Source organism: Cebidichthys violaceus, unplaced genomic scaffold (genome assembly GCF_023349555.1).
Source record: "Cebidichthys violaceus isolate CVI_PGR_0920_01 unplaced genomic scaffold, fCebVio1.0.p SCAF_137, whole genome shotgun sequence".
NCBI classification, from domain to species: Eukaryota; Metazoa; Chordata; class Actinopteri; order Perciformes; family Stichaeidae; genus Cebidichthys; species Cebidichthys violaceus.
In genome coordinates this window covers 117,588-142,781 of record NW_027176304.1, presented here as the reverse complement: position 1 = coordinate 142,781, position 25,194 = coordinate 117,588, and the positions used below count along the sequence as shown (strand labels likewise).

Genomic DNA, 25,194 nt, shown 5'->3' with positions numbered 1-25,194 from the left:
TATCTTTCTCCTTATCGAACGTGTTTAAAGAAGGCCTGTGTTTCTGAAGCAAGACAAAACTTAGGCCTACTACATAGATACTGTACCTAGGTGTTTTGAGGAAAGGCATTCATTTAGCTGATGAGAGAGAAGTCTGAAAACAGGCACACTGGACCGGTGTAAAGAGGAAAATGTATTTTTCTAATATGCATCCAACATATTTACAGCAATACCACTAAACAAGTATCTAAATATATTACTAAGTATGTTTTTCTTTACAAATAGTTTCATATCAGTGGGTCACACATGGTTGTTGACAATAACAGTTTTGTTTGAATGTGTTGATATTCCTCCATAAAGTGTTGTTAACGCCAAAAAAGTTTAAAATGTTTTGTTATAGTTTTTGGGCTCAGCTAAATGCAAGAAGAGTTTCGGCGTTTTTTCTAGGCTCAGTATAGGCTGCTAGAGTTAGCTGGATGGGGCTGGAGAGGAAGTGGAGTTTGGCTTACGTTGAGAGCAAAGTGGGCAGAGCCGCTGAAGGATATGAGCTCAGGCAGAGGGAGCGAGGAGGACACACACTACAGAGGAGCGAGGCGTCGAGAACAGAGAAGAGGAAGGGCGGAAAAGATGCGGCCGAAAGACCCACCAAAACGACAAAAACTGCCCAAAAAGGCGACAGAAGACCGGGCAGATGACGGCGGGTAGCCACGGCCTGAGAAATGGGTGAGAACTAACGAGCAATGAAGACATTTGTAGCTGTTAAAATACCGACTAGGGTGTTCGTCAAAATGGTGGATAGGACGACAGTTAGACGCAGTGTTGTAAAAATGGCCATGGTGCGTTCTCAGCGAAGAACACAGAAAACGGTCCAGAGAGTGTTATCTGCATTTATGTCTGTTTTAGTTCATGGAAATTGCATGTTTGCTAGCTGTACTTCGAGTTAACATAGTTAATATTTTGACAGGTACGTTTGTTCTCGACCTGTTTGGAGTTATTTCAACCTACGCATTTAATATGTGCTTTGTCCTTGAAAAGGACAAATGCTCGTGTGTGATTCTACTCGACATAAACGTCTCGTGCAGCCATCATTTACTCTTTTAAACGATGTATTCAGACTCATGGCCACCAACACTTCATGATGAAGCATATTTTTTTGTTCATTTTCAGGAAATTAGTTTTTTGAGGTTTTTCCTCAAATTGTACATCAAAAAAATATTTAGAAATTGATGATAATTCACATTATTTGTGATTTGAGTTTACAGATGTAGTTTCTAACCATATTTAAGAAAGTGTTGGATGCTAAACTGTTATTAATTATAAATAGATTATAAATAAATTGTGACAAGTTGCCAAAATGCTCTAAATATGACTATTGTCAAGAATGTGTCTATTGTAGACTTAATACTTAAACTATACTTGCTTTGTTTGCCAAATAAAGGTTCTATATGTGATAAAAGCTTAGATATACTTCGAAATACACAATAGGGTGTTGGCTTTTAACCCTTTATCACACTGAATGGAGAATAATTTAAATATGTACATTCATTTTGTTTCCCATTCACATTAACATCTGCAAGACATGTAAAGGAAGACTTTTATGTTAGAAAGCCACACTTCAATGAGAATTTGAGGAAACTCAAAATATTGTATTAATGTTAAATAAAGAAATAAATTAATTTTAATACCACAGTCTCACGGACAAGGTTGTGGATTTATCCACATGTGATGGTAAATACTACCGATAATAAAACAGATAACATACAATCTTTTATAACAGATTGTTACATCTTAAGCTATATTGCTAAATCCAAAGGATTACTACCACCCTGCACTCAACAAAATGTCTTCTCAACGCTATCCTGAGTAGGAGGTTCCCGTTTAACACTAATTTACTTCCATTTTGTGCCACCAAGGCGCACAAAGATGAAACATTTTCCCAACTACACATGCTACGAGTTATTTAGAATTTTCTTTATGAGCCCTGAAACATTCTCAAAAATAATCTTAAAAATATCTTTAAACTAGTAACCTATTAAATTCCATGTTTTATGCCAACCCACGTTGCGATTTTGTTAATTGTGACTACTAAAATATATTGTGTTTTTGTCTTTTGCAGGGATTCCCTTGAAGTTTAGCAAATGCGCGTGAACGAAGAAAAGGGATCATCTTATCCGAGCTAAATGGTATGTAACGTTTAACCAGACTAACTAGCTTCCTTGTCCTTACTGCGGCATATGTGTTGCCAGTAGGGGGTGCTGCTGTCACATTTCCTCTCTGAACCATTATTTTATCTTTTTAAAGGGGTTGACATTTAACCACCACGGAGCCATGAATCGAAGGATGCAGGAGATTTGCACTGCACCAGAGATTTGTAAGTATACTTTTTAAAATAGATTTAAATTTGTTCAGTAAATTACTGGCATGTTATCTGTGCATTGAGCTCTTCAAATTTGTCGAATCACATTGACGTTTTTAGTGACCACTATTTAACGCGTACATAACCAAATAAACAGTAGAGTGAATAGTGTATTTTCATTTCTATGTGTATGTCATTATTAAAAAATACCGCTTAACATTAAATGTTATTTAGTTTCTGTGCATTATCAGTTTCTTTTGACTAAAAGTAATGACAGTTATATCTGAAGGACAGTTCTGCCCCCTAGTGTATAATGTGGCAAGTATTCACATATTAACAGTGTAATTATAAGTGTCGAAATAGAGTTAGCATTAACAAATTAAAACCGTTAAAGACGGATTCCTTAGTGTATTTTTCGTAATAAACATTCAAGTATTTAAAAATAACATTCAGATTTGTACAATGTTAATGATGGTCTTTCGACTAGCTAGCTAACCTTGAAAATCTTTATGATTATTCTTTTCATCATAACAACTGACATTGCACTCATCAATCATAGTTAAAACAGGACGCAGTTTCTGCACCCAAAGGTCAATCAATTGCTCAGCGAGTGGCGTGCTGAGCTTTGCTCAAGGCAGCGAAACGCCGCTGAGCTGTAGCGCAACCCATTGGAAATGTTAAGGTTTTAGAGCGAGTTGTTTGTGAAAATTTGATGTGTCCGAAAGGCGGTGTGACAAGACTTGACGTGCGATCTTTGATCCAGGATCATTCATTCTTTTTAGAGTTTTACTCAAATTAAAGAATTGTACTAAGACACCTAGTATAAGCCAGTCGTTGGTTGCTAAACATCGCTCATGGTGCCATGTCTGTCAATAGTTTGACAACCTGTGCAAACTATCCCAATTCGATTACATTAACATTTTTTGATTACATGTAGTAAGTTACCAAACTGGTGGCATTTTGCCAAAGTAATTGTAGAAGAATGATTTGCTAATTTTGCTATGCAGTCGCACTCTTAAAAGGCTATTTTAATTGTGACCCACAGCGGGCATCATGACAACAGCCAGATTAGTTATTTTAATGTCCATTCGTCCTAAATGCGTTAAATATTAGGTGACATGGGGTGCATTTATCTGCGTTGTTCATTATTTTTTTATGCCACTGCTTTTGATGTGACACTTGGAAACCATTCTCAGACACCTTAATTTCATCCAAATGAAAATCAGAATGTCCCGTCTTCCCTCATTAGCAGCTGCAATGATATTTGCTTCCAGAGGAACAGCATTGCAAAAAACCTTTGCACCTAAATATGAATAAGAAAAGCAAATTTAAAACATGAGAAATGTCTTAACTTGCCACATAAAAACAACAACAATTTATTGTGATAAGAAGTGCATCACTGTGAAATCTCTGGAACAATAACCATTAACATTAGAGACCGACTCGTTCTGATCAGTATGTACAAAACATTTACACTGATTCACCGTCCACTCAATCTAAAATTGTCTGAAGATGGAATCAGGAGTCCTTACAACAAAAGACATTCCCCAAAAAGAACATAAAAGCTAAATCATACAGCTAGCAGTATGATTTTCTTAATTTGAGAAAATGCATTTAGTAAATTTGAGAATAATGTAAACAAAAAACGTGTCCCACTGAGTGACACGTTGGGTTTACGTCTGCACTTCGTTAAAAAATGCTTCACTGACTAAGTCATGCTGGCATCGCTTCTTCTGTTGTGACAAAGATTAGATTTTTTTTTAAACCTCACAATGTTAGTATAACCAGCACAGCAGTAGGCTTAGAATAAATCTTTTTAGTAAGTCATCTAGAATGTTGCAGTATTGAAGGTTTTAATAAAGTCAAAGACTTTGGCTTCTGTTAAAAAAGAACACTGTTTGGGTTTGTTTTTTTTAAATCAATTTCCAGCAAAAACATTTGCCGTGTGGGACATCGGATATTGATCAATAGTTATTACGGTATTTTGAGATGAACTGTCTGTCATCTTTAGTCGGTTGCAATGAACATTTATAATCCAAAGACCCAAGCGCCAATCACGTTGAGTGGTCCACTTATTGGCTATATCTGTGTGAATGTGATGGGTGTTGATATGGGTATCATTAATTGTTTCTTATCTTTTCCACAGCAGATACATGAAGACATGGTGTGAAGATTTTCGAATTTTGAAGAAAAAGAAGACAGCTCTGTAAGTTTTCTTTGTTTGAATTAAGTATTTATTAACTGAGCTCATTAATATAATGAATAGAAAATTAGACTCTCTGGGGAAATGTTACCTGGAGAGTTAACCTATTCAGATAGGTTGAGTATAACACACTCTACCCATCATTTACCTGGAATATTTATTGCAGCTATACACTTTTAGTTCTAAAAGCTAGCAAAAGACTTAATGTCAGCAGGTAGAGTAACAAAGTCAATTTGTAAATTTATGATAGTACATGCGTAACAATTCTCATTATTCTTCCATTATTAATAATAATGTAAGCTATTTTTTACTGTGGCTTTATGTGGACATTGACTGCATTGCCTCCTGTTGGTACTTTACAGAAAGCCCACCTTTCTCCAGGAGTTTCTATATCATCCGTTTCTGCTAAAATCTCTGAAAGGTTATTGGCCTTAAAGTTGAAAACATGGCCGATGCCGTGTAACAACTTTTTTTTTTTAATGCCTATAGAGCTACAAGGGTATTTCTTTTTCTGTTTTTGAGCAGTAGATGTGTGAAATTGCTGCTGTTTTGAAGGGTTGCTTTTATTGAATGCGATAATGTTGTCCATCTGTTGGTCCATCATGAATTTGCTTTGATGACTTTGGTAAACATTTAGTCAATTACGGCTAAATGTATTCTAATTAGCATACAGCATTGTTTCCTCGCATTCCAGTGTTTTGATCGTAATTACTGTTGTTGCGTAATTAAGATTTATGCAAATCGCATATTGTGAATTAGGCTATCTCTAGACTCGGCACACCCCTGGTGGTCAGTTGATGAATTTTTTTGCAAATTGTTGTCACATTTTACTCAACTCTGGACTTCATTCTGCTGATTTCTTTGAATCCACCAAACTGGCAATTCAGAGCCTTACAACAGTCTGACAGATCTTCCATTACCAGTGTAGCTTGCTGCATTTCTCACTGTGCAACGTCGTACATGCTAACATGTCGTACATGCTAACATGTTTTTATTCGTTACATGTGATGCGTAAAAAGTTGTATTGAATGTCTTATCGGAACTCAATACATCGTTTGGCATGTAATATTACAACAAGTTTGATCCTAAATATATGTTTTGACACTGGATTACAAACGGCCAACAATCTGTCGCTAGCGTTCTATATACATTGTCGATGTGATGATAATAATCGCAATTTAAGAGAATAGCAATTTAGTTTCAAAAGAATTAACTGTACTTGTTAAAAAAAATAAAAAATTAAGACTGACGTGCACATTTGCAATGTTGGCTAACGCATGTGAAAGCTAGCCATGAATGTTAATTTGCGTATTAGTTTAGCGAGCCTCCAGTTTGACTGCTGGACAGTGAATCATTGCTGGTTTCAGTTGCACTGTGGCCTTACATTGTTTCCTTCTTGTTTTTATCCTATCAAGACGTCAACTGGATATTGCTGAAGTGAAGACAGCGTTGTTTAACGTGAAGATGGAAAAGTGATTTGGCAGTTAGCCAAAATTTGACAAGATGAAACTTTTTGTTTTTGTCTGGACATTGACATTTGGATTTTTATTTTTTTACGACAATATGGACACTGGAACACTGTTGCTGGCTGCATAGCGGACTTCAAAAATTACAGTTATTTTTGGGAAACGCAAAATCCGCCTTTGTGCATTTGATTTTCAAATGTTGTTTTTAAATAAAGTGTATGTCTTCATATTTTTTTTTCCTGGCTTTGTTTCAATAACTAATTATACAGAAAATCACAATACGACATTGAGCGTAATATTTGGCTAGTGTTGAAGTCCTTTAGCTCGGCTGTTGGTTTTCATATTTCCGCTAATCTGTACAACAAATTAATTAGGTTAGCACTGGCTATGTTTCACGACTCATCCGTGTTTGCTAATTCATAGATTAGCATAAGCTCCGTCCTGGGTTGATGAATCTCCTGAAGTAATGCTCTTTTTATTCAAGCGTTGTTCTACGAAGAAAAATTATCACTCGATTATTGAGATAAAATAAAAGTGCTCGAAAATTAGTCGGTTCCAATCCCTCCTAACGGAAAGTCTTTGCTTAATCCATTAAAACACACACATTTTGTATTTAGCAAACTTCAACAAAGGATTTTTCCTGAACAGAAATGGTTTCCAAAGGCTCTCTAAAATGGCCCCTGGTTGTCCTCCTTCCTGTCTGAGCAGGAAGTGATGCAATTGGTGCAACCCCAATTTATATACTTTTAAACCTCTCAGTATTGGTACCTTTTTTTTACGAGGTTGGAAGTAAAGGTCTCACCCTCAGGTATTGGGCTTTAAATGACTTAAGTTTATATATTAACGCACATTTTAAACATAATAAAAGGGGTGGGACTTAAACATCACCTGAGTGTGGGGGTAAATGGAAATAACGTCAATCAAAGGCGAAGCTTTCAGAGCTAGGAAGGAGCTCTAGATGGCGGCTGAGCCTTGGGAAGGGTGCCATGGGCTTTCGTCAGACCGTTTCTCTCGGACGTTTTTCGACGGAGACCGCTCGATTCTGACAAAAAATTAAAGTGCTCTTCGTACGATCGGTGTTTTATCGCGTATTCGGGCGTTTTCTCGTGTTTTTTGGGCCGTTTTGTCGAGCTGAACGAGCCGTGTGCAGAGGGAGCTGCTCGTCGTTGTTTTCCAGACTGAGCTCTGGCAGCCATGGCGCCTCCATCTTTAGAGAGCGGCTCTCCGTCGCTTTCAGTCTGACAGCAGAGACTTTAAAGGCCTAAAAGCTTTTACGAACCAAAGCTTATTTTGTTTTATTTCTAATTTATTGTTTAGTGATTATTATTTTTTACAACTTGCTGTTTTTATTCGAGTCGGATAAAAAACCCCGAAGGTGAATCTAATAGTTAATTTATAGGTTACAGCCTTTCTTCACATTGAATCGGTCTGTTTACATTGTGTAGTTTATAATTAACGGATTTGTTTCGTCCTTAAATGTTATTTTTCTATCCCTTCATGTGATGACGCAGTTATAATTAACTGCATGCGGCTTGATCCGTGTATTGAAAGGACACACGTTGGATATTAAACCTATTATAGCAGCATTTCTCATATTTCTCAGCTGCATTTTAAATTAGCGATGCAAGTAATAATACTTGAATCTTTGGATTTAATGCCCTTTTCTTAGCTCGTGTCGCACCGCCTGAGGTTTTTACTGCCACTGGAGCACAGGCTGTCTTGTGGGACTTTTATGATAGTTCCTGCTTGCTCTAACTTTTTGACAGTAAATACCAGGACTAAAGATCATCCTCTCATAAAGGTTTTCAGGATACTACCATGATGAAGAATAAAAGTAAAAAACAAGAAGAGGAAGGATCGACTCAAAGCAATGCATCAAGGTATGATCCTTAAACATTTTATACCCTTTTCATATCTGGTGTGATTGTTTACATGTCAAGCATGGTTGATCATGTGTGTGTGTGTGTGTGTGTGTGCGAGACGTGGTTTTAAAGAAGTGTACCACTGTCACGAGTGACCTTGCTATTGTTTAACAGCCACACCCTGATTTGACCATTTCTTACACTCAATACTGAGGTTCCAGGCCTGTGTTAAGAGATCACTGCCCACAACATGTTATGTGTTAGACCACAGGTAAACTCATTTGTCCTGTGTTAAGTTCTGATGGTTTGTCACAGATGTTTCATGTAACGACCTTGTCTAACTAGTTGGTGCTGCATTGCACCATTTTATCCACGTTGTTGCTTTGGTTTTTATTTATTTCACACACTATGGCTTGCTTTGATGTTACTTATGGTCAGTCTTTAAGATGTGTTATATATAACATACTTTGTCATTACTTCTCTGACATTAAATCAGGTTGCATGTTGCTTCAATTTACTTCATTTTTTTTATTTTTGTACATCAATCTGTAAGCTATCTGGACCTGTAGTTAAAGTTTTGACCAAATTAAGAGTTTTAAGAAATCCAAGTAAGTTTATACATACTTCAGCTCATTCAAGCCCTTCATCTCAAATATTTGAATGCCTTTTTATATAATTTTCTCTTGTTTTAGATGGATAGCTAAACTTAAAACTACTTTACTGTGTTTTATGACAGTATGTCAATGTTCACATGCTTATGTAACATGTTTTCAGGAGAAGGTTGATTTTACTTTTGTTTTAGGGCCTTATGAACAATTTCAGACTCAAATATTTCTCTGAAATCAAATGTTTATTGTTATTAGAATATTGAATGGTTGCTTTCACTTGTCAAGCAAGGTATTTTGTTCATTGATGGCCCCTAACACATTCTCTGTCATCAGATACGTTTAAAAGGCACTTCTTGTATTAATATTGGCTATATGGATATTGATGGTGTTAGTTGAACCTGTTTGATGCTTGTGAATGTTACAGAATAACACTGTTCTGTTTTATTTGGCTTTATCTGTATTACTTGTCAAGTGGATTATATTTAAGTGCCTATGGCCAAGACTCTTGACACTTAAATATACATTTTTCACAGTATTGTCTGCTTTTCTTTTTAGAAAGATAGTAAAACTCTGCAAGTGTGTATTCATTATCCTCTGGTATATGAATCTTCAAATATCAAAACGAGTGGAAACACCTATTTTCATCAATAAAGATGTTTTTTAAAACTAATAACAGGTGCATTTGCATGGTGTCAGAACACTGCAGGAATTCAGAAACTGCACAAGGGGCAAGCCATTACTATTCTTATTATAAATGTGTGTATTTATTGTATAAATGCTATGGCCCAACATACATTCTTAGTGCTAGGAATGCTGCCATGTTTTCACAATAAATAATGATCAGCTTGATCACAATAGCCTGTTGTGTTTTTAGATAAAGACACAGAGAAGTTTGGATACTAAATGCAGGTAATCACCCTCACAGCATTTTACTGACTGTACACTGCAGCAGGTTACATCACACTTGTAGTTTTTCTGTGTGATCTTGTGGCAGCCATTTTAGTATTTTCAGCTGTGTGTGAAATATGTCCTCTGCTACTGATGACAGCTGAACTTTTACAGACTGCAAGATGAGCACTGTGGGCATACACTGCAGCAGAACAAACAGAACATCTTTTGATTTCATGCAACATTAATTATTATTAAAGTACTACATATACATGCTCTCCTGAGTCACAAAATGGCCCTTGCTTTGTGTGCCCAGCTTGCTCACTTATCAGTATTTAAACTCAGCTCAGAACTACATGGAGGAACAGGAAGAGTTCAGACATTAAAAGGCCTCCACACTGCGCTCCCATAGGCTAGAGTTCCACCTAGTAACACGCCAGCCAATGATAATTCGAGATTTTGCCCATGTCCCGCCCACTGTTGACCTCACTTAAAGCGGAAGGAGGCATTGCACTTCCGAGTTAGGCAATCAAGGCTGCTGATATTGCAGACTGTGAAACTGTCACTCATTCATAAACCTACATTAACACATGTTGGATTGTTTTGAATTACTTCCAACGAATTAATTTGTTTTATCAATGTCAGAATACAGTCATGGTCATTCTATACACAGTAAGACAAATACGAATGATTTTGTTCTCAAAAAGGAAAAACAATAGATGAATCAAAAATTTAAAATGAAAACACTTTTTAATCTTATATATATATAAACCCACCTCTGAGGCAGTGATTCCTACAGCTTTATACTGAGTGAGTGCTCCCCCAGGTGTCCAGACGAGGTACTGCACGCAGAGAAACCCATACAGGAGAGGTCCCCATTTCAAGCTGGAGTTTATCCATCGACGCCCCCATAACATTAATGTATAGTCATCAAATATACCAGCTACAGTCGAATGTAGATATAGTTTACAAAAGTGATACTTTTGCTTCAAATTTGAACTTAATTGCATCAGGATATACCCTGTACCATCTTGTTCCTTGCTCCTCAGGTGCGGTGAGTTTTTATCTGAACCCCCCCCCATGTTGTGACAGTGGTTTGTTACCAACCCGGGGGGTTTGGAGGAGACCCAAGATAAATCTGAGGGGTCATAATACAATAGAGACTTTTTTCTATTACACAAATTATGTTTATTTTCTTTAATATTGTCAGTAACCATATACAAGATTCTTATTCCTCCACAAAAAGAGTTGGGCTCTTAAGTGTTAACTGTGTTGTCCTTTTTTTCTATTTCTATTGTACTAAGTCACCACTCAAAGCAGTGATGATGTTTTAACTTGGTAATTTACTGATTAAAAGTAAGTCCTTTCAAAATGACTAAGTAGATTTGTGTGCCTTAGAGAGAATGAGCTCATAAGATTCTAAGGGGACAAAGAAGATGCTGCATGATGTAATTAGGTTTCTGTTTCCTCTCAGCTGACAGTCACCATTCACTCATGCCATCAAGCTCCTGCAGTTTGTCCATGTCTCAGTGAGAGTGTGTGCACTTTGAGTTTATTTCTTTTTAAGTTGCTGCCACAACTCTACTCACATGTGTTGTTGTTTTGGTGTACAGAATTGTTGTCATTTGGTGTAAAATGTAGCTCAACATATGCACTTGCAAAATCGAAAAGAGTCAACGTGTTCTTGTTCCGGTAGCAACTCGGCCTCAGAGGAATCCAACCGCTCTGCGTCGGAGTCGGCGAGTCCGTCGGAGAGCGAGCATGGCAGTGAGAGGAGGAGATCCCACAACTCTGAGTCCAACAGCTCCTCAGAGTCAGAGGGTCACTCAGAGTCAGAGAGCGAGTCTGCAGAGTCCAAATCACAGCAAACCACAGCAGGAGTGAAAGACAAGCCCGTAAGAAAGAAGGAGCGACTGGCAGATGTGAAGAAGGTAAAGGTGAAAGGTCACCTGGCTGTAGAAAGCTCTTTGTGGCCGCGTACTGTTTCTAAAGCACTTCCTGTTCTCTAATGATGTAGATTGAGTTAACTTTGTTTGTGTAGTCAGGCTCTTAATGGAATTAGGAAGGTTTGAAATGCAAGACGTTGGTAGTTTTAAGCCACATATTGTCTTTGTATCCATGTTTGACTGCAGCTAGTGGGTAGCATCTGGTGGCAAGATAGCTGACAAAGACATAAGCAATTATTTTGACAATTGATTTGTAATTTCATTGTCATTTTGTAAGCATAAGTGCCACAAAATATCACTATTTAAAGCTTTCTTAATTGTGAATGTTTTCTCCGTTTTAAGTACTTGTAAACTCTAAAAAAGACAAAGTAAGACATTTAAAAACGCCGCCTTAGAATGGGACATTTGTCGCTAATTTCCAGTATTTTATAGACTAATCAATTAATTGAGAGTCAGATAGTGAAAGTAACAATTATTTGCAGCCTGATAGCACACTTTATAATCAGACATGACATATTTGTAAAGTGATACAGAAAGTCAGCGGCTCTCTGATAGCATTCGCTCTCCGATTACAGATGTGGGACGAACATCCAGATGTATATGGAGTCAGGAGGTCAAACCGCAGTAGACAGGAGCCGGCTCGTTTAAACATCGGAGCTGGGGTAAGCGGATGTTTTGAAACAATTTAGACCAAGAATACTGATATTCATCATGTCCTGGCTTTTAACAATATGTTCTATTGGCAACAACAAGCCTCTTGTGCCACCTAGTGGACGCTGTTGAGAAGTGCTGCTACGGTTCATGTGGAAACAAAGCTCTGACTGAAACTGTATTTACAGGGGAGCAGTGACTCTGAGAGTGAAAGTCCCAAGAGAAAATCATCCCGGGCTAAAAAAAAAGAGTAAGTGTGAAGACTGAGAACATCTTTGAGTATTTATTATTTTTATTTTATTTCATGTTACAGCCCCTTATTCTTTCAATTCTGCCATGTTGAGACACTTATACCAAACTCCTTTTTTAGCAAGATTTTTGTTATTCAACACTCAATCCATACCGTAGTTTTGCACAACTCATGTCTGTTTTTGTCTGTGTTCATGTTGTGATTCTTATCACGTTAAGCTTGTTTGTAAATGGGTATCTGTTTGTTAAAAATGGGCTCAGTTAGTTTCAGTCAGTCAGGCGAGGTTCGACATTTACATCAAAAACTGATTGGTCCGATCATCGGCTCATCACTGATCAAATTGGGTTTGTGGTGAACACCCTATGGCCAGTATTTAATGAAATTTAAAATTTGGTTAAAGCAGTGATGGGCCTTGAGGGTGAACTTGTGGCATTTCTTTGTTGTAAGAAATATCTGGAACTCAAATGATGAAGACGAGGAGGAGGAGGAGGAGGAGGAGGAGGAGGAGGAGGAGGCTTCCGACAGTACAGACAGTGAGCAGGAAGAGAAAAAAGTTAGATCCAGACGACTTCCTGCTAGAAGGTAAGAGTGTAGCGAGGCCTGGCCGTCAGACAGCTACCCACTGGTCATCTCCAAGTCATTCCATTTTGTGTGAGCAGTTTTCCCCCTTTTTACTTTGGTGTGAAGTAGTTCACACCTGCAGCACGGTGTCTAAAATTCAACATGTAAAATGTATTCTAATCATGATACAAACATTCTTCAAATCATGAAGACATGTTGCAGTTTGTCAGTCGGCCAAAAGAGACCAAGACCACTGTGACGATGATCCAGGAGATGGTTCCTTTTCTCTAAGTGGTTGGTGTGTTTCTCTGCTTAACTGTGTTTTACAGACCTCAGACCAAGTCATCAAGCAACAAAAAGCAACTGTCTCAAAAAAGCAGGAAGTCCAGGAAACAGGACTCCTCTGCTGAAGATGATGACGATGACGACGATGAAGACGACGATGACGACGAAGACGACGACACCCCAAAGAGACAGACTCGAAAAAGGGGTGCAACAAAAGTCAAAAGGTGCATTTCTGAACCCAAAGTGGTTTATCATCCGTGTCCTGGTGCAGTGAATTATTTGAACTGGACTTTTAGTTTAGTGTTCAGGACGTCAGACTCATGTTTGTCACCGGGTCTGTTGTGTTACAGTTATAAAGAGGACCAACATGACTTTGAAACGGACTCTGATGACCTGATTGAAATGACGGGGGACGCAGGCGAGGAGCAGCAGGATGATGACAGCGAGACCATTGAGAAGGTTATGGACACCAGGACGGGCAAAAAAGGAGGTTGAGCATTTTTACTTGACTCTTTCTATTTTGAAAGCCGTTGTATCAAAATACGCTTTGCGACATGTCTAAAAGTTGTTTTTTTACCTCCTCTAGCCACCGGGGCTACCACTACTGGGTATTCCGTGCAGGAGAACGGGGACCCGAATGAAGGCTTTGACCCCGAGAACGATGAAGGGGAGACTCACTATCTGATCAAGTGGAAGGGCTGGTCCTACATCCACAACACGTGGGAGAGCATGGACACTCTGCTGCAGCAAAAGGTCAAGGGACTAAAGAAAATGGACAACTACAAAAAGAAACAAGATGAGCTCAATTCATGGTAAAAAAAACATCTGTCCTCACATTAAAATACAAATGTCTTGCTGATGTTCATCTTTTGAGAGTTTTCACGGTTTGTTCTGTCCTTGTTTGTAGGTTGAACAGAGTGTCTCCTGAGGATGTAGAATTTCATAACTGCCAACAAGAGCTCATATATGACTTGAACAAGCAGTTTCAGATTGTGGAGCGCATTATCGGTACTAATTCATTATCTGATGTATTTGCTTTTGTCTGACAGTGCAGCAAATCATTTTATTTTTGAATTACACTTAAGATGTACTAAAAACTAATTTTATTATCAACAGCAACAAAAACAGGAAAGACACCAGGATCCACTGAGTTCCCCTGTAAGTCCATCAGCTAATTTCTTACCATCACTGTTATGTTCTGTTGACTTTTTAAATGTTCTGAATGTACATTTCTGAGCTTTTACTTTTGTCATAATCATTTGTCTGCTTTTTTTAAACAGCTCATAGTCACAAGACGCCCTCCTCCAATGAGCCAGAGTATCTATGCAAGTGGATGGGCTTGCCCTATTCAGAGTGCAGCTGGGAGGATGGAGCTTTGGTTGGAAAGAAGTTCCAGCACTGCATCGACAGCTTCAAGAACCGGATCTCCAGTAAAACCGTCCCCTCTAAAGACTGCAAGGTACGAGTGAAATGACCCAAAATGGACTAGTCTTCATGGTTTATTTTTGAATTTTTCTCCTCCTAGTTACATTTTTTTGTTCTAAATATCATTTCAGGTGTTAAAGCAAAGACCGAGGTTCACTCCTCTGAAGAATCAACCGTCGTATATTGGAGATGATAACCTTCAATTGAGAGATTATCAGCTGGATGGGTTGAACTGGTTGGCCCACTCCTGGTGCAGGTACTGTGTAAATGAGTATTGTAATATAACGGTGTTGGTCTTGATTATCTAATTAAATAGTTTTTTTATTCCTCCATCCTCAGGTGCAATAGCGTTATCCTCGCTGATGAGATGGGGCTGGGAAAGACCATCCAGACCATCTCCTTCCTGTCTTACCTGTTTAACCAGCATCAGCTGTACGGACCCTTCTTAGTGGTGGTGCCTCTGTCCACGCTCACCTCCTGGCAGAGGGAGTTTGACACCTGGGCTCCTCACATGAATGTGGTGGTCTACCTCGGTGACGTCATGAGCAGGAAATCGGTACGTTGAATCCTGAGTGTCTTACAGTCTGATGGTCTCTTCAGAGTTGGTTACATGAACTTGTGTTTTTGCTCCTGTTTGATGTAGATCCGTGACTACGAGTGGGTGAACCATCAAACGAAAAGAATCCGTTTCAATGCACTATTAACCACTTATGAAATTCTACTCAAAGACAAGGTAGGTGCAGTGATCAGTATTTCTTAACGGTTGTGTTTGTGGTTTTCTTTGCCGTATGTCTGTGCATGAAGAGAATCGGATCACGGTGGCTTACGAGGACTTAACGTTTGTCTGCAGGGGGTGCTTGGGAACATCAACTGGGCGTTTCTGGGTGTGGATGAAGCTCACAGGCTGAAGAATGACGACTCCCTGCTGTACAAATCATTAATGGAGTTCAGGTCTAACCACAGGCTGCTCATTACCGGCACGCCGCTGCAGAACTCCCTCAAAGAGCTCTGGTCACTGTTGCACTTCCTCATGCCTGACAAGTACGTCCTGTTTAGACGTTTTTTTATATGATACCCAAGGAAAAGCAAGGAAACACCATCGGTTTGACCCCCAGCCATGGATGAGTGACGTCTGTTATCTTTGTCGTGCACAACAGGTTTGATTCCTGGGAGGATTTTGACGATGTACACGGGAAAGGAAGTGACAACGGTTATCAGAGTCTTCACAAAGTCCTCGAGCCCTTCCTTCTGCGACGTGTTAAGAAAGACGTGGAGAAATCTCTCCCTGCCAAAGTAGAACAGATCCTCCGAGTAGACATGACTGCACAGCAAAAACAGTTCTACAAGTATGATTGTATTTTTGTCTTTCGTAAGCTTTTTTTTTTTTACTACTTTTTACTAGTCTTTCAAAGCGTCTTGTACAGTAGCTGCATTTCTCCTCCCCATTAACGTAATTTGTTCCCCAATATTTCCAGGTGGATTTTAACGAGGAATTATAGAGCTCTTTTCAAAGGCACCAGAGGCAGCTCCTCTGGCTTCCTGAACATCGTTATGGAACTTAAAAAGTGCTGCAACCACAGTTTCCTCATTAAACAGCCTGAGGATGTAGACAGTGAAACACAACAGGAACACCTGCAGGTATGTCTCCTTATTGAACCCTCCTTAGCTCCCAGCAACACCTCAGGATATCTCTGCAAAGGAAACTAGTCCAAAATGAGCGCTCAGTGCTTCTTCATTTTCCCTGACACCCCATCTTTGTACTTTTTTCAGAGTGTAGTGCGGGGCAGTGGGAAGCTGGTGCTGCTGGACAAGTTGCTGACCAGACTCCGAGAAAGAGGCAACCGAGTGCTGATCTTCTCCCAGATGGTCAGGATGTTGGACATTCTGGCTGAATACCTCGCCAAGAATCGCTACCCGTTCCAGGTCCGGTTTGAACATTTTCAGGGCTTCATTGTGCATCTCCGTACTGCACTTCTGACTTGTTTTCTTCCAAAAGGAACATAATTGTGAAATGCACTAAGACTACCTTTTTTGATTATTATTTGCTGAACAATTACCATGAAATCAAATATATAGTGCTGTCAGCCTGTCAACCATCAGATTTTCTAAAAACCTCATAATCTTATCACCAGTATCTCCAGAAACTGTGTCTAGTCTGACAGTTTATGGAGTCAAAAAGTTTATGACTGTTGTCTTTATTGGTGTTTACAGTGCAGGGAGCTGTTGGGTGGGTTCGACTGCGATGAGGGTCTGGTTTCAGTGTTGCACATGTACTCCGCCGGGCTGAGAGATCCTGTTATGTTATTTATATCAACAAGTTATCATTTTCCGCTGGAGACCAGAGAAACTGCTACAAGTCACTGGACTTGTTTTTGGTGACTTGATGTAGACATCGGTGAACACTGATATGATCGGTCTGAGCATGTAGACATATTGGTACAATGGCATGTCAACTTCTCTCTGTTCGTCTCTCTCCTCCTTAGCGGCTGGACGGTTCCATAAAGGGAGAAATACGAAAGCAAGCCCTTGATCACTTTAATGCAGAAGGCTCAGAGGTATGTATACTAATCATTTATTGTTACTAACTGAAGAAATTAATACATTTATTCTCAAATGCACGACACATTTAATTGAATATTAGCATATTAGTCTTATCTTATTGGGATGATGACTGTTTCAAACAAACATACGGTTCACTTTTTTTAGACTATCTTTTAGAGAAGTAGCAGCTGAAGTATGTATTTTATAAATGGTGTAAAAAGGATCAAATATACATGATTACTTGTAAGAAAGTCTGAGGTTGAGCAGCATTTATTTAATTCCCCATTTTGCTCTCATTGTTCATCAGGCGTTTCCAAATGGTGTGCGGTGTATTGCTAAATGAGATCCATATTAACAGTTTCATCCGTTTTCCAGGACTTCTGCTTCCTGTTGTCCACCAGAGCTGGAGGTTTAGGGATAAACTTGGCCTCAGCGGACACCGTCGTCATCTTTGACTCTGACTGGAACCCTCAAAATGACCTGCAGGCACAAGCCAGGGCTCACAGGATCGGCCAGAAGAAACAGGTAACCCTTCGCCCAAATGATGACTTTCACTGTAAATATGATATAGAATTGAAAAGATAATTACATGAATGTTTACCTTTCGTAGGTGAATATTTATCGACTGGTCACCAAAGGGACAGTGGAGGAAGACATCATTGAGAGGGCAAAGAAGAAGATGGTTTTGGACCATCTTGTCATTCAGAGGATGGACACCACTGGTCGAACTGTACTCGACAGCAACTCAGGAACCACAAAGTAAGATGTCAGAAATCCTCTTGTTTAAATATTTGAACACTGAACCTCTGTGTGTTCAACATTGTTGCTTTTTTATTCCAGTTCAAACCCATTCAATAAAGAAGAACTGACTGCCATCCTCAAGTTTGGTGCAGAGGAGCTCTTCAAAGAGGCAGAAGGAGAAGAGTCTGAACCGCAGGTATTCCAACAAATAGTGTTCTAGTGTGCATAAAATATACTTGTTACATATTTGTGGAATTAAAGCAGAATGTATTTCTTCCTGTAGGAGATGGATATTGATGAGATCCTGAGGTTGGCTGAAACAAGAGAGAGTGACCAGGGCTCAAGTGCGACGGATGAACTTCTTTCTCAGTTTAAGGTTCCTGTCACTTCTTTGTGCCGTAGCATCATTGTGAAGTATCTAAAGATCCCTCTCTTGCAAAAATCTGATTTGTCCCGTTCTTCCTCCTCATGTCGCTGCAGGTAGCCAATTTCTCAAGCATGGAGGAGAGCGTTCCAGAGTTTGTGGACAGGCCCATACGGGAATGGGATGACATCATCCCCGAAGAGCAGCGACGCAAAGTTGAGGAGGAGGAGAAGCAGCGGGAGATGGACGACATCTTCATGCTGCCCAGAAGCAGAAGCTCTAACAAGAGGGTAAGAGGAGGAAAAATGTTGCTTGACTTTAACTTGTATGTACACATTTCAGCAACAAACATGGTGAACCGTTGCATCTCAGAATCTTACTTTACAAGGCTTTCTATCTGCCAGCAGCTTATTTTAATCTGGTCATAAGGCGTTGCTCTGGTTCCTCTTGTTTTTCAGGCTCGGGCAAATGATAGTGACAGTGATGTGGGCTCCAAGCTGAAGAACCGCTCCTCAGGCTCTGAAAGTGAGACTGATGACAGTGATGACGACAAGAAGCCAAAGAAGAGAGGCAGACCCAGAGCCCGCAAAAACAATGTGGAGGGTTTCACTGATGCAGAGATCCGCAGGTAATGTATTTATTTTGTATTTTGTATTACAGTGAAGTTCTCTTTTATTAACACAATTACTATGTATTCATTATAATATCATTAACAGGTTCATTAAGGCATACAAGAAATTTGGATCTCCACTCGAAAGGTAAGCTTTGTTAAATGATATTAATAATAAATGTACGGCTACATCATTGAATCCCATGGTTTGTTAGACATCTTAACCGCTCAAACAGTCAAGTGCGTCTCTCTGTATCCAGGTTGGAGGCCATTGCACGAGACTCTGAGCTGGTTGACAAATCCATTGCAGACCTGAAGAGACTCGGTGAACTGATTCATACTAGTTGTGTGACTGCAGTGCAGGAGCACGAGGAACACCTTAAAGAGAACCCAGTTGAAGGTATGTTGGTTTTTACTTGGTTAGAGTTCTTTGACAACGTAGTATTTTTTCCGGGCCCCAAAAAAATACGCATGTTATTATTTCAGCTAAAGGTCCTGGGAAGCGGCGAGGAATCAACATCAAGATCTCGGGAGTGCAGGTCAACGCCAAGTCCATCATCCAGCACGAGGAAGAGTTTGAGCCCCTGCACAAAGTGGTGCCCTCCAATCCTGCCGAGAGGAATAAGTAAGAAACGCTGCAGAGATGAGGAGCAGCACAGGCTTTGCATTACACTCAAGTTAAGATGTATGTATTCAATTTGACAAATGTGTTTCCCACAGGTTCACTCTGACATGCAGAGTCAAGGTAGCCCACTTTGATGTAGACTGGGAACTGCAGGATGACGTTCAGGTCCTGCTTGGTATCTATGAGCACGGCTTTGGCAACTGGGATCTGATCAAGACGGATCCTGACCTTAAACTCGCTGATAAGGCAAATGTCTAATTTCTACCTTTATCACCAAGTTGGAGATGAATGAAAATCGAAATATTAGAAAATCAGGACACACTTGACTTAAATGCATACATTTATTTTGTAATTTTGGATCAAAACTGGCCCGTTTTAAATATTGTAAAAGCTTCTTCAAGTTCTGGTCAGAATGTTTCGAACGCAGCTAGATTCCTCAGTTTCTGTTATTAGTACTTGCACTATAATCAGCACCTCTTTTAATCATGCATTGGTCTAACATTTACCTCCATTTGCACAGATTCTCCCAGACGATCCAAGCAAGAAGCCTCAGGCAAAGCAGTTGCAGGCGAGAGCCGAGTATCTTCTCAAGCTGCTGAAAAAGGAACAAGACAACACAGACCTGTCTAAAACAGGGGAGGAGGTATGCTGCCGTGAATCAGAACGACTCATCTACACTGTTTTCACCACATGACGGTTGCCTTTGACCTGCCAGCCGCACAGCTCATCCAGTCTGTTCCTCCAAAGGTCAAAGTGAAGAAGAGGAAGCCTCGGGTGAAAAAGGAGAACAAGATCCTCAAGGATGAGCAGGGCAACGACATCTCCTCCCCCCGCCTGTCCGACAACCCGTCAGAGGAGGGCGAGGTAAAGGTCGGTGTCACCTGCTGGTCTGGAGGCTTAGTTATGCTCCTGTGTCGAGGTTTCATTTGAAACATTTGATTTTGTGACCCAGCTTAGCCATTCCAACTCCAAAACTTGTCCTTAATTGCAGTGGTGGCTAAATGACCAGACTATAAATCAGGCCCTGTGAAGTAAGAAAACTACAAAGTAACCACTTTATCAAAGACGTGTAATTCAGCTTTATTTTTAGAGAAGCAGAGGTAAATCCAGATAAGTCCTTGTCCTCTCTCGTTGTAAGACCTGCTGTTATGTTGTTTAACATGCGCTGTCTTGCGTTGGAACAGGATGATGGAACGGAGAAGTCCCCCGCCAAGAAAAGACAAAAGAAAAAGGACAACAAAGAGAACAAAGAAAAACAGGGAACTCCTAAAAAGGAGAAGGACGGGGACAAAGAAAAAAAGGGTGCCAAGCCCAGAAAAGAGAAGGTATTTCAGAAAAGTATTCATGACCTTATCATGTGGGCTTTTCTCAAACATGATGGAATAATGTTTTTTTATGCTGTACTTCATTATAGCATTGAAATGCAACATGTAGCTAAAGGAACATGGCTATGAAGTCTGTCACCGTCCTGAGAATAAGCTATTGACGGCATGAATGGCAGAAAGGGGTTAATTGTCTTTATATCTGCTGTTTTTGTATTCCAGGCTAAAGCAGTCAAAGGGAAGAAGACTCAAGGTCCAGTTCACATAACGGCTGGGTCAGACCCCGTTCCCATTGAAGGAAAGGAGGATGATGAACTCGACCAGGACACTTTCAGTGTTGTAAGTCTCTTCTTTCATTCCTGTGCAAAGATTAATAAGCCAGTGACATTTGATAAGGAACTTGCGAGCAGTGCATTACAATAATACCAGCACTTTGTACATGTGTCCAGTGTAAGGAGCGCATGAGGCCGGTGAAAAAGGCCCTGAAGCAGCTGGATAAACCAGATGAGGGTCTGTCTGACCAGGAGCAGCTCCAGCACACCCGCACATGCCTCCTGAAGATTGGAGACCGAATCACAGAGTGCCTTAAAGCCTACAGTGACCCCGAACTAGTCAAAACATGGCGGAGGTAAGATGATTAGACCGTATAACCTTTTGTGTAATGAATCATGATGCTCACCTGTTTAACTCTGCTTATGATTATTTGCTCCCCTTTTGGCAGAAACCTCTGGATTTTTGTGTCCAAGTTTACGGAGTTTGGCGCCAGGAAGCTCCACAAGCTTTACAAAATGGCACAGAAGAAGCGATCACACGAGGAAGAGGCACGTGGTTCCTATTTCTAGTCGTAGACACTTTATCAAGTGTTAGGAGGTAAACATAATGTATTGTGCAAAACCAACACTGAACATATCCTGTTGCGTTTCCAGAAGGAGCAGAAGAAGAAGGAGGATTCTGGAGGGAGGTCGAAAAACTTCCGACCGGAGCCCTGTGGTTCCAGTCGAGACTCCACAGGGACTCAGTCGTCCTCTAAACCTGGATCTCACTCGTCTCAGCCAGGCCCCCACGGACACCATAGAGAGTCGTACAACTCGGCCAATAAGCGACACTTTGGCAATGATGGTACGTACGGATAGAATTATGTTAATGTCAAAGAAAACAAAGTGAGCATTCATGAGCTTTATAGGTCGTTGCAGGCAGATTTCAAGCTGTTTCCTCCTGTTTCCAGTCTTTAAGCTAAGCTAAGCTAAGCTAAGCAAAGCACGTCCTGACTGTAGATTCATATTCACCAGAGTGGATCTTCTTCTTTTTCCCAAAAACATTGATCTAATCCTTTTAATTGAAGTTACTTATTAAATGGAAAAATAGAACTTTCTTTTTAATATCTGCTTCTGCATGTTTCATTACAGATAGAGGAGACTGGCAGAGGGACCGTAAATACAATTACCCAAGTAACAGCAACCAGTCGTGGCAGGGAGACCGGCATCATCCGTACGATCGCTACAAGGATCACTACGGTGATCGACGACCTCATGGAGACTCGTACCGCAGCTCAGGCGGTTATCGCAACAACAGCTCGCCTCGAAAAAGGCCGTATGAGCAGTACAGCAACGACCGGGACCACCGGGGCCACAGGCCCTATTATGACAGGTGAGAGGTACTCTGATTACATGTTTCAGGTTAGCTTTGGTTCTTAATATCGGGAACTATTGTGTCTTACTCGATTGATGCAAAGATGCATTATATAATAATAATAATACATAAATAATCCTGATTATTTACCATGATTACTCATTACATTTAAAAAAGAACATTTTGTAGCCAACATTTTAAAGTTAAATGCATCAACCTGGTGCACTTTGAGAGCAAAAATAAGAGGCTAGACCTCTGAAGAACTTTGTGTGTAAACAATTTAATCATAAACACATTGGTTATATTGATATGAAAGGTGATGACATGGCAAAGATAAGTCACACGAGACAGAGTCTGTGTTTCAAGACTGGTTGGGTTGCTGACTAAGCTAAACTGAGGACGGTCAGCCCAGTTGACGGTCTCACTGTCTCACTGTCTCACTTCATAATCATGATTGAAGTTCGATAAAGTGCACAGCCCTATGTCATACCACTGGTTTAAAAAAAACTGCTATAAATTATATTTCAGGCATTCAGATCCCAAAAGAAGGCGTCCTGATGACTTCCGTCCCAACTACCACCAGGGAAGAGAAGGCCCTCTTCAGGACTTCCGGAGGATGCCAGAGCAGAGGCCAACAGGTCCACCTGGACCAGAGCACTACAGCCGGCCCTTCCACCCCGACAAGCCTCCCCCGCTGCTGGACCCTCGCTCCCCGCAGGCTCAGAAGTCTCCCCAGGACTCCCGCTCTCCACCAGAGCGGCCCGTAGAGCCGAATGCCACAGCAGATCCGAACTGGAACAATAGGAAAACATAAAAGGAGGCCAATGCTGCTGATGGAGTCTGGACTCGCCAATCATAAGCTCACAGTTGGAAAGGAAATCAACATGTACCCTCTTTACCAGCAAAGCTATTTTGCTCTTTACCCCCAGTGACACTGGCTGTGAATGGTGCCCTGGAGGAAGATTGTTTGTCTGTCATCTTCAAGATGAAAAAAACTTAAACAAGCATCTTTATTTGAGTGAATTGACTCAAACAGTCGACCGTGGTAAGACTGAGTTGGAGTGCTTATGGATGCTTAGTCCCATGGACTATTTTCTAAGGAGAATTTAGGATACATGAACTGATCTCAATCCTAAAAGTGCCTGAAGGCTCTGGCCTTTCTGAATGGTAAATGTTGGGATTTTTTCCCAAAGGAGGCATGACATGGACATTATTTTTTTGTGTTTAGCTTTAAGTATTGACAAATGATGTCATTGGAAGATTTCAATACGAAAGAATGTGTAACGTGTTCGTCGTCATGTGCACCGTGAACATGTAGCTGAACTGAATCACCATGCGGGGTTACAATGGTGATGTGATGGCACGGCCTGATTCTTATGAAGTTTGAATGAGCAACGAAGCCAGTATGTTTCCTCTAAACACTCTACAAGTCGTTTGAAAATGTTTTTTAGCAAACTCCTATCACTCGTGTACAAATAACCATTATTTCTGTAATTGTGTAGCTATATAAATCATTGCAATCCTCTTGCTTTGTCCACTTTCCCTCTCAGTAGGCCCAATGAAATGGAAGCTTCGTAAGCAGTATTTATTGCAACATATTGTGCAAAGAGCTGATAACACTAACTTGGGACAATCCTTTATTTCTGTTGCCTTTCAGTATTCTGGTGGCTAAGAAAAGTACTTCAGTGTAGTTTCATTACTTCATCTTTCCACCTACAGTATGTAAGTACTCGATGCTGTCTGAAAATATTATGTGATCAAACATTTTCTTTTCCTTTTTTATGGTTTGGTAATGCTGTTGCTGGTAGGTTGTTCAAGGGTTATCAGGGATTTGCTGATGACATTTAATTATGTTTATTACCTTTGGTCACTCTTTCCCTGTGCCAAACCTGCTCTGGCCCTCAATTTTTTTTTTTTTTTTTTTTTATGCTTCTCCATTTGTGCCTTATTTATGTGTATTCTCATATTGTACATGGACAGTACTGGGGCCTAATGAAGGCAGGGTGTAGTATTACAGTCTCATTTTAAGGAAATTGCTCTAAATGAGCTGGTTAAGGGACCACTTATTGTCGTAATGATCACGTGGTTTCCAAAAGTGTTGATTTGATGGAAAAAAAACTAAATTTAAAGAAATCACGCGTGTTTCGTCCGGGTCACTTGGCCGACCTGTTACAGTGAACAGCCAGCGCATCTTTTCTTCCACGTTAAGCAAGTTACTGTTGCTGTATCACATGTTCTTTAAGGAAGTCTAAATAATTTATATTTGTGACAAAACCACTGTTCATGAGAAATGTGCTGTACATATGTTTGGACATATGTAATAAACTTTGTTACACACTGAAAATGTGTCAGCTTTGTCTTCCTCCTGATTTCATTTCCATAACTGCTTCATCATATCGTCTCCTCTGCAAAGACATGCAAGAGATTTTCAGGATTGCTTTGAGTATTGATGAATCAAAATTACAAGTGACAAATCTGCATTCATAAGTCTACTTATATTAGGTATAAAAAAGTGAATTACACATGAGCTGTGAAATACAGGAATTATGAGTTTGAAAGCCTATAAATAAAACTGAATATAAAGTTAGGAAGATGTTTTACGTTGACTTTTGAGTCCTGTAATGGAAAAACATTTGAACATTTTACAGTATCGACAGCTCGCACTCAAAATGTTAAATGTTTAATAGCACATGTTAACATTGTAGGGAAATTTATTAAGCTTTCCTTTTGTTTGCTACAATCAACAGACTCATAGATCTTGGATATAATTTCTTAATCATAAGGTGTGCATGAAGCCGACACCTTTGGCGTTCTATTGAATGATTTTGGCGATTGTGGATAGACATGTTAGTCCTTTATAACATTTATCTGCACTGAAGAAC

The 25,194-nt window shown here is 39.9% G+C and overlaps 1 protein-coding gene across 4 annotated transcripts; it reads left to right on the top strand.

Moving 5' to 3' along the window:
- The first annotated feature begins 147 nt into the window (after window positions 1–147).
- On the top strand, window positions 148–24,656 carry chd2 (chromodomain helicase DNA binding protein 2). Of its 4 annotated transcripts, none has more exons than XM_068708172.1 (42): window positions 148–702; window positions 2,096–2,162; window positions 2,281–2,350; window positions 4,485–4,541; window positions 5,954–7,884; window positions 11,059–11,293; window positions 11,884–11,970; window positions 12,148–12,209; window positions 12,657–12,791; window positions 13,100–13,279; window positions 13,406–13,545; window positions 13,642–13,867; window positions 13,963–14,063; window positions 14,172–14,213; window positions 14,336–14,514; window positions 14,612–14,736; window positions 14,820–15,036; window positions 15,124–15,213; window positions 15,331–15,521; window positions 15,638–15,826; window positions 15,956–16,118; window positions 16,251–16,403; window positions 16,964–17,035; window positions 17,397–17,546; window positions 17,632–17,780; window positions 17,862–17,958; window positions 18,046–18,138; window positions 18,243–18,416; window positions 18,585–18,754; window positions 18,843–18,884; window positions 18,997–19,136; window positions 19,223–19,361; window positions 19,457–19,607; window positions 19,882–20,004; window positions 20,109–20,231; window positions 20,546–20,686; window positions 20,906–21,022; window positions 21,133–21,311; window positions 21,405–21,504; window positions 21,610–21,802; window positions 22,090–22,330; window positions 22,841–24,656. In XM_068708172.1, the coding sequence occupies exons 5-42, from the start codon at window positions 7,823–7,825 to the stop codon at window positions 23,124–23,126; spliced, it is 5,457 nt and encodes a 1,818-aa protein (XP_068564273.1). In that variant the 5' UTR covers window positions 148–702; window positions 2,096–2,162; window positions 2,281–2,350; window positions 4,485–4,541; window positions 5,954–7,822; the 3' UTR covers window positions 23,127–24,656. The 4 variants fall into 4 exon arrangements, with proteins under 4 accessions (XP_068564273.1, XP_068564274.1, XP_068564272.1 ...); XM_068708173.1 differs by having other exon boundaries at window positions 154–702; window positions 4,482–4,541; window positions 20,109–20,225; XM_068708171.1 differs by having other exon boundaries at window positions 156–702; window positions 4,482–4,541.
- The last annotated feature ends 538 nt before the right edge of the window (window positions 24,657–25,194 follow it).